Source organism: Bos indicus x Bos taurus, chromosome 15 (genome assembly GCF_003369695.1).
Source record: "Bos indicus x Bos taurus breed Angus x Brahman F1 hybrid chromosome 15, Bos_hybrid_MaternalHap_v2.0, whole genome shotgun sequence".
NCBI lineage: Eukaryota > Metazoa > Chordata > Mammalia > Artiodactyla > Bovidae > Bos > Bos indicus x Bos taurus.
Window position 1 is genome coordinate 80043383 of NC_040090.1, and position 23160 is coordinate 80066542.

General features: G+C 39.2%; 1 protein-coding gene across 2 annotated transcripts in view; it reads right to left on the reverse strand.

The window, feature by feature from the left end:
• The window catches only part of PDGFD (platelet derived growth factor D), a 278545-nt gene extending 265821 nt beyond the window's left edge, over positions 1-12724 (reverse strand). Inside the window, exon 1 of one of the 2 annotated variants that reach the window (XM_027563963.1) lies at positions 12408-12724. In XM_027563963.1, the coding sequence (XP_027419764.1) occupies positions 12408-12531 (124 nt within the window). In that variant the 5' untranslated portion in view covers positions 12532-12724. The remainder of the gene's footprint in view (positions 1-12407) is intronic. The other variant, XM_027563962.1, reaches the window with a different exon arrangement.
• Positions 12725-23160: the final 10436 nt, after the last annotated feature.

Here is a 23160-nt window from a genome sequence, read left to right on the forward strand (position 1 = left end):
GACTATGCCAAAGCCTTTGACTGTGTGGATCATAATAAACTGTGGAAAATTCTTCAAGAGATGGGAATACCAGACCACCTGACCTGCCTCTTGAGAAACCTATATGCAGGTCAGGAAGCAACAATTAGAACTGGACATGGAACAACAGACTGGTTCCAAATAGGAAAAGGAGTACGTCAAGGCTGTATATTGTCAGCCTGCTTATTTAACTTCTATGCAGAGTACATTATGAGAAACGCTGGGCTGGAAGAAACACAAACTGGAATCAAGATTGCCGGGAGAAATATCAATAACCTCAGATACGCAGATGAGACCACCCTTATGGCAGAAAGTGAAGAGGAACTAAAAAGCCTCTTGATGAAGGTGAAAGAGGAGAGTGAAAAAGTTGGCTTAAGCTCAACATTAAGAAAACAAAGATCATGGCATCTGGTCCCATCACTTCATGGGAAATAGACGGGAAACAGTGGAAACACTGTCAGATTTTATTTTGGGGGGCTCCAAAAAATCACTGCAGATGGTGACTGCAGCCATGAAATTAAAAGATGCTTACTTCTTTGAAGGAAAGTTATGAGCAACCTAGATAGCATATTGAAAAGCAGAGACATTACTTTACCAACAAAGGTCCGTCTAGTCAAGTCTATGGTTTTTCTAGTGGTCATGAATGGATGCGAGAGTTGGACTGTGAAGAAAGCTGAGTGTCGAAGAATTGATGCTTTTGAACTGTGGTGTTGGAGAAGACTCTTGAGAGTCCCTTGGACTGCAAGGAGATCCAACCAGTCCATTCTGAAGGAGATCAGCTCTGGGTGTTTATTAGAAGGACTGATGCTAAAGCTGAAACTCCAGTACTTTGGCCACCTCATGTGAAGAGTTGACTCATTGGAAAAGACTCTGATGCTGGGAGGGATTGGGGGCAGGAGGAGAAGGGGACGACAGAGGATGAGATGGCTGGATGGTATCACTGACTCAATGGACGTGAGTCTGAGTGAACTCCGGGAGTTGGTGATGGACAGGGAGGCTTGGTGTGCTGCGATTTATGGGGTCGCAAAGAGTCGGACACAACTGAGCGACTGAACTGAACTGGATAAATAAGTAGTGTTTATGTTGCTGCTGTTGAGTTTGGTGAACAGTAGTAAACTAAAGATTTGAATCAAAACAATATGAAATCACAGTGGCTCTTCCCAGAGTATTCAAATAATCTTCAAATATGCTGCACTTTAAATTACAAATAGGTCTTATACCATCCTCTTTTGTATTTTTTTTTTTAATTAGCAACTGTCTAAAAAAATCCTTTAACTCCATATTCCAACTTCATCTATGGACTTTTTGCTTTCATAGGAAATGTGTACTTTTTAAAAATTCTATTCAAGAGCAACTCTCTTATTAAATCCTCAGTAAAAGAGTGTGAACATGCTCTCTATAGATAAATCTTTAAACAAAATGGAGATGCATTACTTTTTCCTCAGCTTTCCATAGTCAATAATCCTGACTGAACCTCAAGACTTGTTTCATGATCCTTAATTTATTTCTATCCTTTCTTTTGAACTTTTATTAAGTACTGGGAAATTCTTTTGGCAGTGCTCAAATACTAATTTTGGAAAAGAAAGGTATACCGAAAAGGATTGATTCTAGTCAGAGTATGTGCGAGGCTTTTTGGTAGGGGAAGGCAGGCTTGGGGTGCAGGGGAAACAGTTGAAGACCGTCCACATTTCACTGATATTAGTCCAAAATTAATCTCTAATGTCACGTTTATGTCTAAGGCAGCAGTCTAAAAGAATATGTGATCTTGAAATTTTCCATAAAGTCATTTGGAAATGACCAATTCTTCACACCAAACCACTGTCTATAATGGCTATGAAAGCACTTTGTCATGTTATAAGAACTCTGAGAATATCAGGTATTATTATTAGCTAGTTAGTGTTAGTCACTCAGTCTGTCCAAATCTTTGCAACTCTATGGACTATAGCCCTCTGTCCATGGGATTCTCCAGGCAAGAGTACTGTAGTGGGTTGCCATTTCCTTCTCCATGGGATCTTCCCAACCCAGGGATCAAATCCAGGTCTCCTGCATTGCAGGTGGATCCTTTACCACTGAGCCACCAGGGAAGCCCGGATGATGATGACCATGATGATGATATACCCACAGTCATGAATACCACTCACTTTGAAGCATGATAGTACAGAGCTGATTACTTCATGTTCACTGTGAATGCATTTCATGCAAATAAGTGATTCTCTTTTATTTCATTCCTCTAGATTTCATCCACATGAATACTGCACAAGCTCCTAAAGCTTAAAATGTCCACAAATTAATTTTCTATTTCCATGACCTCTCATCTGTTCTTCCTCTTCTAGTCCTCATCCTGTTCAATAATACAAACAGCCTTCCAGACAATTAACAGAAACTTTACAGAATTTAACTCATTTACAATCTGATAGGGCTCACATGGCCTAAAGATCAGTCGTAAAAAGAAGACAGTGATTGGCTGATTTATGACTCTTCAAACCTTGTTGAGGAGAAGTCCTGCATACCAAGTAATAATACACAGTGAGGGTGCACAGCTTCATTAAATGCAATGAGTATGCTTACATCAGCAGATGGCAGATATGGAAATAAACAGGTACCATAGAAATGTGGGGAAAATAAAGGAGTAGCCAGTTCTACCTGGAGAGGAGACGAGAAATCAGGAAAGGCTATGAAGGGTGTACAGTTCCTGTCTAAAATGGGATGCCTGGTTATCACAGTCACTCAACAGTTCATTCAAAAACAATCATGATGTGTCTGGAAGAAAAACAATAAAAGGATTAATACTGTTAAGGAATTCACTAGTGGATGTATAACCCAATATTTTAAACAATGAATCCTTTTATTCTGAGGCCTACTGAATTGGAGCATTTACTTTAGGTGCCAGTAGGATCACCCATTTACTAACCTCAAGAAGTAAAGTATAAAGACAGATTGAGAGCTCGGAAAAGAGGGAGAAGCAGTAAAAATAGATTTACAGGTCATTCACACATAAGAAGCAACTGACACTTTGCACAAAAACTAAGATCCTCTAGAGACTACCAGTGAGAAAAATGAAGGTCAGAGCCTTGAAAACATACCAGTATTTAAAGGGCAGACAGGAAGATGAAGACCCAGCCAAGGAGACAAAAAAACGTAAATAGGTAAAGAGCACTCAGGGATATGAGGGAAAGCATCTATGTGGTTATTCAATGTCATATTTCTATAGTTAGAAGTATTTTGCCTTTTAAGATATTGTTTATCACATGTATATGTGCATATGTGTGTGTGTGTGTTAGTTGCTCAGTCGTGTCCAACTGTTTGCGACCCCATGGACTATAGCTCACCAGGCTCCTCTGTCCATGGGATTCTCCAGGCAAGAGTACTGGAGTGGGTTGCCATTTCCTTCTCCCGTATATGGTGCATATCTACCTCCAAAAAACTGAAGCTGTAGAGCTAGATAGGTTGTACTATGAGATTATTTTTTAATTTTAAATGTTTTTTTAATATTAATAAGATCCCTATTTTAGTCTAAGATTGTTCCCACTTTTTTCACTGTTCATAATTGTCACAGTGACAAACATAAGATACACTTTTAAAACCTTCTCTAATCTTGCTTCTCCAAAGAATCTAAAATAAGTACTGTGCTAATTTTGGCTGTATTTCTATCACTATTTCAAACTTACATTTAGGAGTAGTTAAGGCAAAGGGGGCTAGTGTGAAACCAAAGGAAGAAATCATTTCTAAAAGAGACCTGCCAATCGCAGAGAAGGCTATAGTTCATAGTGACCTCACCCGGAGGGGTAGGGATGACTTCAAATTGCAGTGAGTAAGGGAGACATGAAGTAGAGAAAATGAGGCATAGTGAGACTGAAGAAGTTTATATGGTGATAAAATGAAAAAAAAAAACTTTTTTTATATAAAAAATATTAAAACAGCTTTTATATGCTATGGGAGAATGCAAAGACACTTAAACATATGTGTTGGCTAACAGGAAGGAGCCAGTAAGAAGGGAAAGTATAAATACAGAAGAGCAGCAAACTTTGAGTTTAGGGCACGGGTTTAAAGGAGTCAGAAGGAGGCAGAATCCTGCAGAAGACAAGAGCACAACACCCTCGAGCCCAGCTGGACAGAGTCTGCCTTGTAAGAGCACTGCTGCCTCCCTGACCCCAACAGGGTGTCAGCACTAATCTCAGTCTCACACTGCTGTTGCTTAGCAACTACACCATTTGCCGAAGCATCAGCTGTGTTCAACTAAATCAGTAAGATGATATAGACATATTGCTATCTATCTAGAATAAACTGAAGTTAATTAAAGTTATTCCAATCCATAATAATGCAGTTGTTTTTATTTTCCAGCCAAAGAGCTAGATTTTGCATTTATCCCTAAATTGTCTTTCTATAAGGTTCAGTTCAGTTCAGTTGCTCAGTTGTGTCTGACTCTATGCAACCCCATGAATTGCAGCACTCCAGGCCTCCCTGTCCATCACCATCTCCCTGAGTTCACTCAAACTCACGTCCATTGAGTCAGTGATGCTATCTCATCCTCTGTCGTCCCCTTTTCCTCTTGCCCCCAATCCCTCCCAGCATCAGTCTTTTCCAATGAGTCAACTCTTTGCATGAGGTGGCCAAAGTACTGGAGTTTCAGCTTTAGCATCATTCCTTCCAAAGAAATCCCAGAGCTGATCTCCTTCAGAATGGACTGGTTGGACCTCCTTGCAGTCCAAGGGACTCTCAAGAGTCTTCTCCAACACCACAGTTCAAAAGCATCATTCTTCGGTGCTCAGCTTTCTTCACAGTCCAACTCTCAAATCCATACATGACCACTAGAAAAACCATAGCTTTGACTAGACGGACCTTTGTTGGTAAAGTAATATCTCTGCTTTTCAATATACTATCTAGGTTGGTTATAACTTTCCTTCCACGGAGTAAGTGTCTTTTAATTTTATGGCTGCAGTCAAGATCTTAGTCCATCATTTCAACCTTAGAGGCATGTAGATTCTCTTAATTCAGTAAACTACAGCCTGAAGGCTCACTGCCTGTCCTTGTAAATAAAGTTTTACTCGAACGCAGCCACACACATTCATTTATGCAATTCCTATGGCTGTTCATAATGGCAGAGTTGTTGAGTAGTTGCAGTAGAAACCACATGACTTTAGGGAAGCCTAAAATATTTACTATCTGGCCCTTTGTAGAAAAGGATCAGCCAAACTCTGCTTCTAATCCAACCTATAAACTATTTTTTCCAAGTAAAATATGCAAGTAGATGTGTTTTCTGTGTCTTCATTCAAGTTATTAAGAATTCTGAATTCAACAGGGTCTAATCCACAATGCAAATCAAAAATTCCTGTTCACTTTCCTCTTGTTTAACACAAATCTATTAGTTATCACTAAAAGAATAAGAACAGTAATAATTGTTCTTTTCCACAAAGCTGTCATAGTGAGTGTTGTCAATCTTCTGGATGAAATCCATATATACCTCAGCTAATACCATGTCCAGTTTATGATCCTGATAAATGAAACATACAATCTAAAATTTCCTTTATGATTCAAAAACATTCTCTAAAAATCATCAGTCTTACTAGGTTATAATATAGTATATCCCTGGTGATATACAGAGATAGGTTAAAGACCATTTGGGCTGCTATAAACATTTTCTACAGACTGAGTGACTTAAAACTACAGAAATGTTTGTCTTACAGTTTGAAAGGCTGGGAAGTCCAGCAGATTCCATGTCTTTTTGCTGCCTCCTCACGTGGCATAAAAGGAAAGGATGTGTCTGGGATCTCTTTTATAAGTGAGCTAATCTCATTCATGCGGAGAAGGCAATGGCACCCCACTCCAGTACTCTTGCTTGGAAAATCCCATGGATGGAGGAGCCTGTTAGGCTGCAATCCATGGGGTCGCTAGGAGTCGGACACGACTGAGCGACTTCCATTTCACTTTTCCCTTTCATGCATTGGAGAAGGAAATGGCAACCCACTCCAGTGTTCTTGCCTGGAGAATCCCAGGGACAGGGGAGCCTGGTGGGCTGCCGTCTATGGGGTCGCACAGAGTCGGACACGACTGAAGTGACTTAGCATAGCAATCGCATTTATGAGGACTCTGCTCTTATGATTTAAACATATCCCAAGGACTCCACTTCCTGATATCATCACACTGGAGGTTGGGCTTTCAATATACAAATTTGGAGGGGACACACACTTTCAGTCCATTCCAGGCTGGAACTACTCTCATCTGACTCATTACAAACCTAAGCCAGCTGTGCCTGCTCAGGTCTGAAAAAAGTAAGAGGAGGCAGGAAAGCTACTAGCTGTCCCTTCTCATTTTGGCTCACAGTGTGAGTATTTTGAGCCAGTCCTGTTCCCTCTCCTAATGCCACACTCTGGCTGTGCTGTGGACATGGAAGCCACATATGAAAATGAGATAGAGCTGCACGCTGCACGGAAGCAAAGGAAAAGAGTATTTAAGTTTCTACCATGGAGTTTTGTGAGCTCATTTACACACGTTGTGATACAGATTTGGATTCAATTGTTTTTTAATTGAAGGATGACTGCTTTACAGAATTGTGTCGGTTTCTACCAAACATCAACATGAATTTGGTTTTTAAGTGGATTTGTTGCACATTTATTGCTCATTTGGTTTCATTTTACATAGCTGAAGCTGCTGAATAGTGAATTCTGTAAAAGTACACTGTTGCTGTATTGCTTAGTAAATGTCTCAGCAAAATGCGGAACTTATCAGCAGCTTCTCACACTGGGTCTGAAATGACTAGCTTAAAACTAATATGGCACTTCAACCCATTCTCAGATCCCACACTTAGGCACTGTGTCACTGAGTTCTTCAGTCCAAAGGAGGCCTGCTAAGTTTAAAAAATCAAGAGTCCTAATATACAAGGTTTCAAATCATGTTTGGCTTATATTTATAGGGAAAGCCCTGCACCCAAAACTGACTGTCTTTACACTTCACAAAAAGTGTTCAAGTAAAAACTTCCAAACTTGGTAAAAGATCACTCTTCATAACTAAAGACAGTTCATGTGCTATGACCTCCCGATCTGCACATGGCACAATCACAAAAAAAAAAAAAACAAAAAAACCCAGTATTAATCCATCAAAATTAAAGCGAATATATGAATGTCAGCATATCTGGGTGAACAGCAAAGATATATTACTATATGCATCATCAGTGCTTGTAAGAAATAAGGCATGCTTCATTCTTTTTCTGAAAAAGAAGTTCTTGGAAGAAAATATTTCTTCCCGTCTGTGCACTTGTGCACTTCAGTGTCTCGTGGGCGTATTTCTTTTTTTAGGACTTACACTTGGTCCTGAAATACTGTACAGGGAGCCAGAATATTTCTGCTGCAGCATTTGTCCTGGATTCTTTGCTTTTACTATTATGTATCATCCTCTTGCAGCATTTTGTTGAAATGGTCCTTCACGTAAAAGTTACATAAAATTTCCCCTTATAAAATGGCATAAATTCTGAAATGTAGAAGTTGGAAATAACTTAAAATGTTGTCAAACACTAACCAGGTCACTTTTGTGATTTACATTACCCTAATGAGACCTCAGATCCAGTTAATAAAATCTAATGTCTAGTGTGCTTAGCTACAGAGGGGCTTCCAGGGTGATGAGACCTCAGTGATACTCAGGTTCTGGGAACTGTAAATTCAGAAATTTCAGACTAGGCTCCTATTTTAATATGGGCAGAATTTTATTTAAATGTTCAGCTAATGCCTTTTTACACTAATCATATCACTTCAGCAAAGAAAGCTCGAGAGTAAGTTCCAGAAGGAAGATGATTGGCGTTGTGACTCAGCTCTCAAGGACAGAGACACAAATGTCCACATCCTCCAGACCCGAAGAATGAGGGGATTCTCTGAGACCACATGTACTCAGGAATCCCATGTGACTCTGGGGACATTGCTTCACTGTTTGATCCTACTGTACTAAAACAATAACATTTTGCTTTCATTTGCTAAAAGGGAAAAACCCTGTATTCAAAAATCACTGTCATTTAATGAATTAGTATAACTCACAGCCTTACAGCATCTTTCACTTCTCTCTCTCTCTCTATATATATATATATATATATGTGTGTGTGTGTGTGTATATATATATCTGGCTAAACTCACCTTTTAAAAAAAAACTCTATTAAGTAAAATGACCTATGATGACAAGTCAAAGTCATGTTGCATTTAAAATATGTAATTTCCATGATTTTTTGTAAAATTATGAGTTTTTAATATACTTAGAGTGAAGATATAAATACACAAGAATATCAGATTTATCACTAATCCGATTCTCAGCTTTCACTTTAAAAGTAATTTGGTTCTATTCTCATGCTTGTGCTCAGTTGCTCAGTTGTGTCCCACTCTTTGTTACTCCACGGATGGTAGCCTGCCAGGCCCCTCTGTCCCTGGAATATTCCAAGCAAGAATACTAGAATGGGTTGCCATGGCCTCCTCCAGGAGATTTTTCCAACCCAAAGACTGAACCTTCATTTCTTGCTTCTCCTGCATTGGCAGGTACAGTCTTTACCCCATGCCACACGGGAAGCCCAATTTGTTTATATTATCCTCTGTTTTTTCACCTTTCCTTTAAGCTCTGATCTTTGAATCAAAGTCAATGTGCTGTCATCAATGAGGACAACAGAAACTGATGTTATTTAAGAAATAAGCTTGACTACTTAAAAAAAAAAAAATCTAAGACCACAATTGCTAAAATTGTAGGCCTCTCGCTAGATAATGATAATAGACAATACACAATTCAAGTCCTGGCATATTAACCAAGCAGGTTAATATGAACTAACCAAGAACTAACCAAGCAGAATCATTTGCCACCAACACCTGTACTTTCTGAAAGCAAAACAGGGTCAAGAAAATGAAGAACACATCTGTAATCTTAACTGCCTAAGCAGGAAGCTCTATCTAGTTAGATTTAAAAATAAGTAAGCCATACTGTCAGTTAATTGCTACTTTCACACTTCTTGGTTCACGCTCTGAGAAACACCAGTTGTGGCCAGTTATTATAACAAAAGCACCAACTGCACAGACACTAAAATAAGAACATGTGGATGCTATTGTTAAAAGCAGATTTTCTCTGTGCCAAGAGGTGGATCAGGAATGGGTATCAAAAGTAAGTTATTCTGAGAAAGCATAACAAATATGATATAAAGAAGCATAGATATTCAATAAAGCACTGCCAACTATTACATTTTAATTCTTTCCAGCTGCAGAACCTGGTTTCCTCCTGGTGACAGAGACCAAATTCAACCACCGGCCTCCTTGGGTTACCTTTATTCATTCTGCAAGCGCTGGCAAGGGCTCTCCAGACACCCCTTTTAAAGCAAGAATATAGAGTGATAAAGAGTTCTGGGAGGCCAGGATACTTCAGCAGAGAGGCCTCCTACACTGAGTAGATGGAGATTATCACTTACCAACCTTCACGCTTTATCTCCAATTCATTTATTAACTATTCCAGTTATCTGCAGCTACTAGGTACAGGGAGATCAAAGAACAAGAGTTTTGTATCAGGCTGGACAGGCTCCAACATGCCTCATGCCAAGGACTGGGGAGGCCTGTCCTCTTAATTCCCTTCTTAGTTCCAGCACTAGGTGGCAGCCGACAGGGCCAGCAGGGACAAAGCCATGGCACCCAGGCATAAAGACGGTCCATCATTGGAGAGTGGTTTCAAACCCTTATCAAGGGCCATATCTAATCTTCTGTTGTGATCTCCTACTTGTAATCTGAGGGCCAAATATTCTCAGGACCCTAAATTAATACTTGGAAACACTTATCTTCATCTTTCCCCTTACTGTATCCTGGGTGTGTGTCCTCCCCAAACTTACACCCTGTTTGAATCGGATCAAGAATATTGTCCTCTGTAATGAGCCACTAGGGAACTTAGACAGAGCAAGTTTAAAATGTCTCAGATCAGAATAAGGATTTAATTTAATAAGTTATTAACTCCTCTGGTCAGCTCAGCTGTTGCCACATAAAATCTCTCAGATGATGTCTAGACTGTATCAAAACCCTTCATTATTGTTCTCACCAAAATGCTACGAAGGGTCTGTCAACCTTTTCTTCATTACTGCCCCTCCCCTCATTAATGAGTCTTTTTAGACATGTTTCCACATATACTCTATGAATTGTTAATACTACAGATATACTGGATACCTGTTTATATGCACTTGCCCTTTGGAAGACCACAAACCATTATAACATATAAAACTTTTTTTCACCACCTAAAATCCAATTACATTCCCTTGGGGCAATATATTATTATTATTTTCTGAGAATGTGTGTCTATAACACTTAAGATAAGCTGCCTTTTGAAAATTCCCCGATCTAAGAGCCCATTATAGTGTAAATTATTTTTACTCTGTATACAACATTTTTATTTTAATCTAACTATCTTTTCCCCTTTCCTAGCCTTCTATATAAATGAGATTGACAGTGAGGAAAGTACTGAGCAGTCTGAACTAATCAAAATGTGTGTGTATGTGTGTGTGTCTATTGTAACTACACAACAGTTCTAGTTCAAATATGATGGAATAAATCTAGAGTAGTTTTCAAACTATTAATTGTTTAAATTAATAAATAAAAACTTTAATTTATTAAAATTAAAGCATTAGCACTTTTCATATAGACTAGACAGATGTACAGAGTTTTAACAACAACAACAAAAACAAAGAGATATGAGCTGTGAGACTTGGTTTTAAAAGTCAGAATCTTGGGTTAATGGGCAATGGTTACATATTTTTCATTTTCTGTCCTTGACTTCTTGTAACTGATACTTGGGAAGTTAAGGATTACAAAATTATGGCTATGAAGTCATGCAAATTATAAATGGCATTTTACTCTATGCAGCTGAAAGGGCACATGAAGTGCAAACATTAACAAATCTAAAAACTCAATGAGTAGAAGATTGTCCCTGGTGGAAACACTAATGAGTGAAACAAAACTATAAAAATTTTGTCTTGAGCCTAAACCTTTTAAAATTTTTATTAAAAAAATGTGTTCAAAATGAAGGCTTGTCAAAAGTGCACTGCTAGCATATTTTACATAAAATACTATAATAAGGTAACTGAAATACAGGGTGACCTTCTGCCTGGAAGTGACTCTGTGGTTTCCCTATATCCCCTCCACTTCAGATGACTTCAGCACACTGAAATCCACAGTCTCCTTGCCATCAGAAAATATAACAAAGTTTTTGTTTGCTTGTTTCAAAGCTTAGAAGCTTTTTAGTGATATCCAAACTAAGGACAAGCCAAGAGAGAAACTGATAATAAGAAGGCTAATATGAATTTACCAGCAGTCAAATGTTGCCAGCTCAAAGAGTGAAACTTTTAAGAATAGCTTGGTGAGCTCCTCAGGGGATGTGTCAGAACTTTAAGTAAGCAGAAGGAAAGATATATCATCTGATGAAGGGAAAACAAAACAAAACAAAACAAAACCAAACTCCTATGGGTCAGTTCAGGTAGGTTGTGGAAGCAGCTGCAAATTATTGGCAACATAAGCTGTAGTTGAGAACTGAGAAATACATTAACTTCAGATCTTGGTGGAGGCCCAGATAGCAAACTCGATTAAAATCATTGGCATCCAGTGGCCCAGGTGTCTTTCATAAAAGGAAAACAAACAAGCCTTTCTGGGACTTTGCTTAAGACTTGGCTGTTGAAGGAGCTTTGCTTCTCGCAAACAGTTGGAAAGACTTCTGTGAAAGAAAACTAATAGCAGGAGTCAGGTCCCCCTGGAATACAGATGAAACTCCAAAAAGCATTTTCTCCCAAATTGTGAGTTTCTGAGCCATGCTGAACTCCACTGGGGAAGTCACTCTGGGGATGAACAGGGCAACAGGCTGCACACCTGGCCTCTCAAGATAAATAATATATAAATAAACTGTCCCTAAGCTCCAGCTACCATTTCCTCTGAAACGAATCATTCCCTCGCCTCCCACTTAAAAAATAAAAATAAATCACCCAGAGAAGGCCACTCTTGAGTCCATCCACCTATGACAAATGCCCCATCTGTTTCAAGCCCACAAGATTAAGAACCTGAGCATGGGGAGGCGCAGCCTGCGTCTTTCTCCAGCTTCCAGGTCCTCCTATCAGTGGACGGATGGACACCGAAATGACTTCTTTAGGGTCCTGGAGATGAGTCACCGGGGCTCTCCGGTCCTCTCCCGCACACCGCCTTCCACACCCTCAGTCCCATTCCCAGGAAGGGGCTCTCAGGGATGGAGGCAGGCACCGGACCCCTCTTCCTCTTCTGCACCCCCTCCCACACACACGCCACCAAGGTTCTTAGGAAAGAACCCGAAGGGGCGGGGGATGGGGGAAACCACAGTGATGACAACCAAAAAAGTAAGTATTTAATTGAAAAAAAAATAAAATCTGAGTCTCTTACCATCTCGCCTGAGGTTGGCGTTACGCAAAGCTTTGATAGATGCGCTCTGCGGGGTGGCAGAAGTGTCCCGGTAGCTGCAAAAGTTTGCGCAGACTAGCGTATAGACAAGGATGAGCCGGTGCATTGGGATCAGAGACCCGGGGACAGCGTCACTCCAAGAAAAAGCCGGGACAGGCTCCCGGGACGCGCGCCCGCACTCGCTGGCCCTGGCCTCCGTGCTAGTCGCCGAGCTCTCCGCAAACTTCCTGCATGCCGCGCTCTCCGCGCGGGGGGCGGCCGCACTTCCTCGTGGCGCGGAGAGTTGATCAATGATGACGGGACAAACAACAGGTTGACGTTTGTTCGCCCCCTCCGGTGGCCGACAGCTGCAGCACAGGCGCCCGGACGCCGAGCGGAGCAGCAGCGGCCCCCGCCTGGCGGCGGCGCCCCGGGCTGTACGCACTCGGGCTCCCCGCCGCGGCGCGCCAGGCTCCAGGGCCGAGCCCCGCGCCGCCGCCGGGCCTGGCCGGGCGACCTGGGACGCGACTCCCCCACCTTTCGGGCCTCAGGCCGAGACTGAAGACCAGACAGGCGAGGGGAACCAGGGAGTTGGGGGGCTGGGAGAAATGCGAGAGGGTGGAATCCCCAAACTTCTCCGGAGGTGACGGGCTCATCCACCCCAAGACGTGGCTCATCCACCCCAAGACGTGGCTCCTGCCTAGTGATGGGGGCGGGCGTTTGGGGGCGGGGGGGCGCGATTTGAGGAGAAGGGCTGCAGTTCCAAAGTTGTCCTGTACAATAACCAAGGTCAGATTCTGCTCAGTCAAGATTTTGCTAAGTGGAAAAAAATAAAAAGGAAAAACTCTATAGCAAGGAGCTTGATTCTGATCTTTACTTTGAACCCCAGTGAGGTGAAAGTCACTCAGTCATATCCGACTCTTTGAGACCCCATGGACCATACAGTCCATGGAATTCTCCAGGCCAGAATACTGGAGTGGGCAGCCTTTCCCTTCTCCAGGCAATCTTCCTAACCCAGGCATCGAACCAAGGCCTACCCGCATTGCAGGTGGATTCTTTCCCAACTGAGCCACAAAGGAAGCCCTTGAACTCCAGTAGGTGTGGCCTTAGCCAAGTCAAGGTTAATTTCTCAGAGTGAAACTTAGCCTGTCTTAGGTGTGAGGGTTGTATGCGATGAAGTGTAACAGTAAATTGTCAAGGGTGTTTGCATGTGTCCCACTGCCCACCTCCTGCACTGTAGAAAGATCTAGAAATTGGGTGGGGTTTGGCCAGTTGAGACTAGCAAAGTGAAGAAGTTAAGGGGGTATTGTCTTCTTGGTCCACAAAGAGAGGCAGGGACATCCAGGCCTTGGGGCCCCCCTACTCTGAGTATGTGGAAGCTCAGAGGTGCAGAGGAAATACCCTTGGAATCCAGATCAGATCAGATCAGTCGCTCAGTCGTGTCTGACTCTTTGCGACCCCATGAATCGCAGCACGCCCGGCCTCCCTGTCCATCGCCAACTCCTGGAGTTCACTCAGACTCACGTCCATCGAGTCAGTGATGCCATCCGGCCATCTCATCCTCTGTCGTCCCCTTCTCCTCCTGCCCCCAATCCCTCCCAGCATCAGAGTCTTTTCCAATGAGTCAACTCTTCGCATGAGGTGGCCAAAGTACTGGAGTTTCAGCTTTAGCATCATTCCTTCCAAAGAAATCCTAGGGCTGATCTCCTTCAGAATGGACTGGTTGGATCTCCTTGCAGTCCAAGGCACTTGAGTCCAGGAACTTCTAAATCCTGTCTATAGCCCCCAGGGGTAGGAGACTATATTTGGAAAAGGAGCAGTGAATCAAGACTCTGCTGGTCACTAGGTTTGTCACCTTAAGTCATTTGAGCTCCTGAACCTCAGTTTCTTTACTTTAAAAACAAACGAACAAACAAACAAAAACACAAAAGGAGAGTAGTCATTCTTAAGTGCATGGTTGTGGTGATAAGTTATATGAAAGAACTTTAGTATTTTGCTTTGCTGTAACTGAATCCAAATCCAAATCCAAATTTACTTAATTTCTCTGCTGCTCAAGGATGAGATCTAGAAGAGACATTTTTTCATTCTCTTTCAGGCCTTTCAGCTCCTGAAAGTCTGGGATATGAGAATATCTCTATGTATGACATTCATGTATAGACAGAGCCAGAAGCACTAAGATGCCTAGGAAGTTCAGGAAAATTAAACTCGAGATTACACCATCCAAGGCTGACTAGAATATATGTGTTCTTTCTACATACTCAGAAATTAATGTGGGTTCATCTCTTGGCATTTTTTTTCTAAACAGTGTTACAAACTGTGGGTTTGTGCATTGTGAAATAAATTTCAAGACCAGCATTATTTTTTTTTTAATTGACATTTCTTTTTTTTTTTTTAAGAACCATTTTAGGTTCACAGCAAAATTGAGAGGATGAGACAGAGATTTCCCCTGTGCCACCACAGAAGCATAGCCTCCCAGACCAGCAGATCTACCCACCAGAGAGGCACATCTGCTACAATTGATGAACTTGGTGCACTCTTGGTTACATGTGGTATACATAAAGTTTACATCATGGCTCACATTTGGTGTTGCACATTCTGTGGGTTTGGGCAAATACATCATGGAGTATTTGCCATTAAATATTACATATTTGCCAATATTCATACCACATTCATCATTATGGTATCATACAAAGTATTTTCACTGCTCTGAAAATCCTCTGCTACAGCATTATTTTTTCAATAAATAGAATGGCATACAATAGTGTAGAAATATAATTATCAGGGTTCATTACAGATAGTAACGTTGCGTTTTTTCATGACTGTGTTGCTTTATAGATACACAAACATATAGGGATATAAAAGGCATTTCTGTGGGACGTAATCAAAAACTTTGTATTCAATAAGTCACTGGGAAAAGAGGTCTCAGAATATAAACAATCCCTGGAAGAGGGACGAACGAGGGACTTAAAACCTAGGCTGGCATTAGTCATTTATTCCCCCAGCAAGTTTTATTTAAGCATTAGCTATTCCCTTTTTCCATGCTCTAGTCTAAAAACTCTTGGGATAAAATAGTGAACATGAGAGAGAAACTGTCTGCTTTCTTTGAGTACGTTCTAATGGATGACAGATCATAAACAGGTACATATATGTATTAATAAGAGAAGAGGATTGGAGATTGATGGGCTGGGGGTAATTAAAATATATGATGCTACTTTTAAAATGTGGTTGGAAATACTCATTAAATTTCACCCGTAGCTCCTGACGTGAGAATATAGGAAACATGAGAAAATGTACAAGTGGCTTATATTTTTATGACAAGTGTAAACATACTAAAGAGATTTACTTATCTAAATATCTTATATGAAACATTGAATTTAAAGTATTCAAAGTAGTTTTTTCCAAGATACTAATACTGTGCTGTCTCAAGGCATTATTAATTTATAATGCCAGATAATTACCTGAGAATAGTAAAGGGCATCACACATGATCAACATATTCTTCATTTCTAATGTCGATAAATAACTCCAATCAACTACAAAACCAAAAATTAGGCACTGGAGACTAACCAATTATTTTGAATCTGGTTTTCAGTATTACCTAACAATTAATTCTTCCTTGGTGGTGCAGTGGTTGAGAATCTGTTTTCTGATGCAGGGGATAAAGGTTCAATCCCTGATGAGGGAATTAAGATCACAAGTGCCCTGGGCATCTAGACCCAGGAACCACAGCTGCTGAGCCCGTGTGTTCTGGAACTCACATGGGTGTGCACCACAGCTAGAGAGAGGCCTGCAAGCTGGAACAGTAACAAAAAGATCCTGCCAGGCGCAACTAAGACTGGAGGCAGCCAAAAATAAATAAATAATTTTTAAAAACCCTTATAAATTATGTTGATTATATCAACTAAGGTATCACTGTACACAGAATAGAACTTAATAAAAATGAATTGAGAGAATGGGGAAGGTCTGGCATCAAAGTAAAATTGTACCAACTTGTTTTTTACAGGTAGCCTAAGCTAACTTACCAAAATATTGAATGTCACCACATTTCAAATGTCTGGGTCAATTAGAAGAATATGAGGCCCCTCAATGAAAACAGATTTATAAAATTTACTCCTATAGTGTTTATAATAATATAAATCATCTATTTTATGTTTATTTGACTTTTGATGGCATTTAAGTATAAAAGAAACCTATATTATTTAGAAAAATTTTTCAAATGAAGGCAACTAATAATGTTATTGTTTTAGTTGCTAAGTCGTGTCTGATTTGTTGCGATCCCATGAACTATAGCCCACCAGGCACCTCTGTCCACGGAATTTCCCAGATAAGAACACTGGAGTGAGTTGCCATTTCCTTCTCCAGGGCTTCTTCACAACTCAGGGATTGAACCTGTATCTCCTGCATTGGCAGGCAGACTCTTGACTGCTGAGCCACCAGGGAAGCCCAACTAGTGATAGGTAAAATGTATTTACCTTTTAGTATAAAGTGACATTTATCTCAAATATTCTAGCAATGATGATTTGATAAAAGGGTAGGTTAGAATATGACACTATTTTTATCATCTGCTCTTCCTTTGATTAACAGACACAAGAACGGTGTTTCCTATTACATTTTCAAATACACTTGGCTGCTTTCACTAAAAAGTGATGGAAAGCGGTATGACCTTTCTGAAGCCTTTCATTTCAAGTGAATCACACCAGTGCTGCCCTTAAAAACAAAACATCTACTGACTTTAGATGAAGACTTCTTTATTCAAAAAGCACATCCTTTTGTTGTTTATCTTGTATTCACTAGATCTCAGAAAAAGTGAAACAGTTCGACATAGCATCCTAATTTCTCCTCTGCTCCTAGACTACTGAACTTGGTCAGTATTGAATTTTATGGGGATTATATCCTTTCCTATGAAATGAGAGTATTATACTAGGTTATTAAATACATCTTTCAGAAATCTGAATGTTTTGTTTTATTTTTAAAATTTTGCCTTCTGTTATAATTTTTCACCACGTGGTATATATATATGTAGCTTTGTCAAGCTCAAATGAATTTTAAATAGTTGTAGAAAATTTTGTTATATACAAGAATAGAAATTTTCTATAAATTTTAATAAGCTCATGTTTTGATATTTCAATAACTATAATAAAAGGATAACTCAAAGATTGGTTTATTATCTAGCATGAATGCTTACTTTAATTTTCAAAATTTTACTTTCATTTAAGGAAATCAATGGTTCAGCTCTATAAAAGCATAGGTAAGGATAAGATTTTTTTTTTGAGTATATGATTAGTTATTTTATTTAATTGCTGACTAGTATTCCATAGTTATGGACATTCTTTTTTATTTATTTATTTTTATTTTTTATTTATTTATTTTTTTGTTCCTGTTGGGATTTTATTTTATTTTATTTTTTTAAATTTTATTTTATTTTTAAACTTTACATAATTGTATTAGTTTTGCCAAATATCAAAATGAATCAGCCACAGGTATATATGTGTTCCCCATCCTGAACCCTCCTCCCTCCCCATCCCATCCCTCTGGGTCGTCCCAGTGCACTAGCCCCAAGCATCCAGTATCGTGCATCGAACCTGGACTGGCATCTCGTTTCATACATGATATTTTACATGTTTCAATGCCATTCTCCCAAATCTTCCCACCCTCTCCCTCTCCAACAGAGTCCATAAGACTGTTCTATACATCAGTGTCTCTTTTGCCATCTCGTACACAGGGTTATTGTTACCATCTTTCTAAATTCCATATATATGCGTTAGTATACTGTATTGGTGTTTTTCCTTCTGGCTTACTTCACTCTGTATAATAGGCTCCAGTTTCATCCACCTCATTAGAACTGATTCAAATGTATTCTTTTTAATGGCTGAGTAATACTCCATTGTGTATATGTACCACTGCTTTCTTATCCATTCATCTGCTGATGGACATCTAGGTTGCTTCCATGTCCTGGCTATTATAAACAGTGCTGCGATGAACATTGGGGTACACGTGTCACTTTCCCTTCTGGTTTCCTCAGTGTGTATGCCCAGCAGTGTGATTGCTGGATCATAAGGCAGTTCTATTTCCAGTTTTTTAAGGAATCTCCACACTGTTCTCCATAGTGGCTGTACTAGTTTGCATTCCCACCAACAGTGTAAGAGAGTTCCCTTTTCTCCACACCCTCTCCAGCATTTATTGCTTGTAGACTTTTGGATTGCAGCCATTCTGACTGGTGTGAAATGGTACCTCATAGTGGTTTTGATTTGCATTTCTCTGATAATGAGTGATGTTGAGCATCTTTTCATGTGTTTGTTAGCCATCTGTATGTCTTCTTTGGAGAAATGGCTATTTAGTTCTTTGGCCCATTTTTTGATTGGGTCATTTATTTTTCTGGAGTTGAGCTGTAGGAGTTGCTTGTATATTTTTAAGATTAGTTGTTTGTCAGTTGCTTCATTTGCTATTATTTTCTCCCATTCTGAAGGCTGTCTTTTCACCTTGCTAATAGTTTCCTTTGATGTGCAGAAGCTTTTAAGGTTAATTAGGTCCCATTTGTTTATTTTTGCTTTTATTTCCAATATTCTGGGAGGTGGGTCATAGAGGATCCTGCTGTGATATATGTCGGAGAGTGTTTTGCCTATGTTCTCCTCTAGGAGTTTTATAGTTTCAGGTCTTACGTTTAGATCTTTAATCCATTTTGAGTTTATTTTTGTGTTTTAATGGTAGAAGGAACTAAACAGAAGAAATACCATTGACTAAAACTATGACAAATTTAGGAAAGAGATATAATTAACCCTGATTAAGATATATAACAAAATGATTTTGACCTATGATTTGCCTCAAAGTAAGGGTTAAACTATTCAAAAAACAAAAAAAAGTTTGAATATTTTAGGTGCCAAAGAATGAAATTAAATATTTATAAGTTGACAAATTTTGGTACATTTTTAAATAGTTCTGCTGATTTTAAAGATCTGGAATACAGGGATGGTTATATAATATTTTATATCAAGTATGTGCAAAATATATTATTAAATTTTATTGACTCATCAACAAATAGAACACCATTTTAAACTAATTGAATGATTCTTTTAACAATAAAGTTATCTGTTAAACTCATATTCTTAACCAACTTATTTGTCATGTGTATCACGTTTATCTTTTTATTCCCATTGTTATGAGAAATAAATTGTATATAGACATTTAAGTGTATTTCCTTTAAATACGTATTAAAGAGGAAATAAAGGGCTGTTTGGAGGACTGAAACTTGTGGGTTTATTTAATTTGCTTCAAAGCAGCATTAATCTACTCTTCTCAATTACTGATGAGGGATCCCATGTCCTGAGCACAGTCTTTCCACAACAGGCCATGGCACTGAGATGGTTCTCATTAAGTATTCATCTTTACAGCTCTGACTTCAGTGACACAATCTAACTGTATACCATAAGAACACATGGCAACTGGTAGCGATATTTCTTTCTACTTGATAGGCTCAACTGTGGGCCTATTTCTATTTTCTGCATCCTAACTTAAGAAAATCATGGTATCAATACGTGGTGATTCAACCCTCAGATGTGCTCATTTTACACTACACTTTGTAATTTACTTTATATATATATATATATATATGAACTACATATTGTTCTAGGTTTCTAAATAACAATGTCAAATACATTTGACATAAAGCTGATACATTTTGAGCACTAGTTTCCAGATTTGATATTTTAACATTAGTGGTTGGTGAGACTGTCAACTTGACTTTTTGAAAACCATTCAGTCAGTCAGGTAGGGTTGGTTTTCTGTTCTGCCAAATATTAGTTTACCTTTACTTCAGTGAATTAACCAGAGATACAGTTTAATAGAATGAGTCACTCAGTTACACATTTATCATATAAAAGAGTCCCTACAAATCTATAATTCTTTTTCAGTTTAATTATATATTTTTATGTCCATTTATCCTTTCCTGGGCTACATTATCTAAATTTAAGTTTTCAAAGATAAGTATGTTGTCTACACAGCAGGATTTCTTCCTTAATTGATCTGGGATATCTGCCAGTCTCCTTCAGAATTCTGCACTTTTATCTTTATGAGACTGGCTTATAGCCAGTACATTGTTATTCTTTAAGTTTTCCTCTTACCTTGCTATTTCTTGAGCAAGAAATTGGCATTCAGGTCTTTAAATGTTCCTTGGTTGACTGAGAGCTTAATTCAATCAAGAAAAAAAATATATATATATATTTATATTTATGTCTCTTGGGGTTCCATATTATAAATTTCTTCTTATTTTCAGTATATCCAATATTGAATTTATTAATAAGATGATATTTAAAATTTGAATAAGTATTTAGCTCTTATTAATGACCAGATTCTTTTCTTTTTTTTTTTCTTTTCAGCTACTTTAACTCATCTGATGAAATTGCTTTTAAGAGTTTGAGATCAAGGTCATCTTTTTTTTTTAAGCCTTTCAATTTCAGATAGTATTTGTTTCTTTGTTTAAGCTCTAGCTGCACTGGTTTGTTTATTGGTTCTGCCATCTGACTTGCTTGCAGGATCTTAGTTCCCTCACCGGGAACTGATCCCAGGCTGTCTGCACTGGAAGCACAGAGTTCCAACCACCAGAACACTAGGGAATTCCCAACTTCCACTTTTGTATCCTAAAATCTTAGTTATCTTATCAGAATCCCCTCCTTGTGTTTAGTCTACCAAAGAAAATAAATTGCACAGTAGAAGAGAAATAAGTGTTGAAAGTGTTGTGCAAAATGAATACTTTGAATAAATAACTTATAGTGAAATAAATCACATCACTAGACACTGACCCTGATTGTTCCTTTTTTTTTTTTTTTTTTTTTTGTAGGCACAAGAAATTTGTTTCCTGAAGAAAGACTGGAAAACTCCCTCATTTGAAAAATTTAAACTTCTACAAAAAGAGACTGTTTTGATAAAGGATAGACAATATTCACTAGTTTCATCAGCATAATCTTATATTTCAGTACTATGTACTGACTGACTAATTAAAGAATCCTCAAGTTACCCTAAAGTATAATATAACATGGCATCTTTGAAAAGTCATGCCTTATGTTCCATGATTATATTTGCTTGAGCATAGGCCATTTTGAAAGTAATGAAAAGTTATCTGTGGTCCAAATTGTTTATTGTATTTTCCTGTTTTAAGTAAGCTATAGTGAAAGTTTAAAACCTTTCAGGAAGCTTTGAAGAAACAAGGAAGCTCAGTGTATTCACATACAATAATCAAGGAGATGCAGTTTCAAGAATGGACTGGATAAAATGAAGAAAAATAAAAATGTGACAAAAAAGGATGTGGGAAACCAGAGGAAAGAAGTGAAGGTGAAAAGAGTCTGTCCAATTATAATCTGTGTGCTATATATTACATAAGTGCAGAAAAATTAATATTTGTACTGAAAAGATTCTTGTACAAGAATAGTGAAGTATCTGTGTAGAAATCATTTCTTAATAATTATAAAAATAAAGGTTTGAAATGAGTGGAAGTGTAAGAAGAATTGAGGTGGGGTGAGGGTGCTGCTGATGCTGCTGCTAAGTCGCTTCAGTCGTGTCCGACTCTGTGCAACCCCATAGATGGCAGCCCACAAGGCTACCCCGTCCCTGGGATTCTCCAGGCAAGAACACTGGAGTGGGTTGCCATTTCCTTCTCCAATGCATGAAAGAGAAAAGTGAAAGTGAAGTCGCTCAGTCGTGTCTGACTCCTAGCGACCCCATGGATTGCAGCCTACCAGGCTCCTCCATCCATGGGATTTGCCAGGCAAGAGTACTGGAGTGGTGTGGGTGTGAGAGTTGGACTATAAGAAAGCTGAGCACTGAAGAATCAATGGATTTTGAACTGTGGTATTGGAGAAGACTCTTGAGAGTCCCTCCTGAGAAACCTGTATGCAGATCAAGAAGCAACATTTAGAACCAGACATCCAACAACTGATTGGTTCGAAATTGAAAAAGGAGCACAAGTCTGTATATTGTCACCCTGCTTGCATGTGTGCTAAGTTGCTTCAGTTGTATCCAACTCTTTTCAACCTTAAGGACCATAGCCCATTAGAGTCCTCTGCCCATAGAATTCTTCAGGCAAGAATACTGGATTGGGTTGCCAGGCCCTCCTCCAGGGGATCTTCCCAACCCAGGGATCAAACCGTGGGTTCTTTACCACTAGCACCACCTGGGAAGCCAGTAATCCTGCTTATTTAACTTATACGCAGAGTACATCATGCCAAACGCTGGGCTGGATGAAGCACAAGCTGGATTGTGCTTGCCAAGATTCAAGATTCAGGATTGCCAGGAGAAATACCAACAACATTAGCTAGGCAGATGATATCACTGAGGGTGAGAGAGGAGAGTGAAAAGGCTGGCTTGAAATTCAACATTCAAAAAACTGAGATTATAGTAAGCCACTTCAGTCACTTCATGGTAAATAGAAGGGGGAAAAGTAGAAGCAGTGACAGATTTTATCTTCTTGGGCTCCAAAATCACTGCAGGTGATGACTGCAGCCATGTAATTGAAAGATGCTTGCTCCTTGTAAGGAAAGCTATGACAAATATAAACAGCATTTTAAGAAACAGAGACATCATCTTGCTGACAAAGGTCTATAACAGCAAAGCTAGAGGTTTTCAAGTATTCATGTACAGATGTGAGAGCTGGACCATAAAGAAGATTGAGCGGTGAGGAATTGATGTTTTTGAGTTGTGGTGTTGGAGAACTCTTGAAAGTCTCCTGGACAGCAAAGAGATCAAACTAGTTGATCCTAAAGGAAATT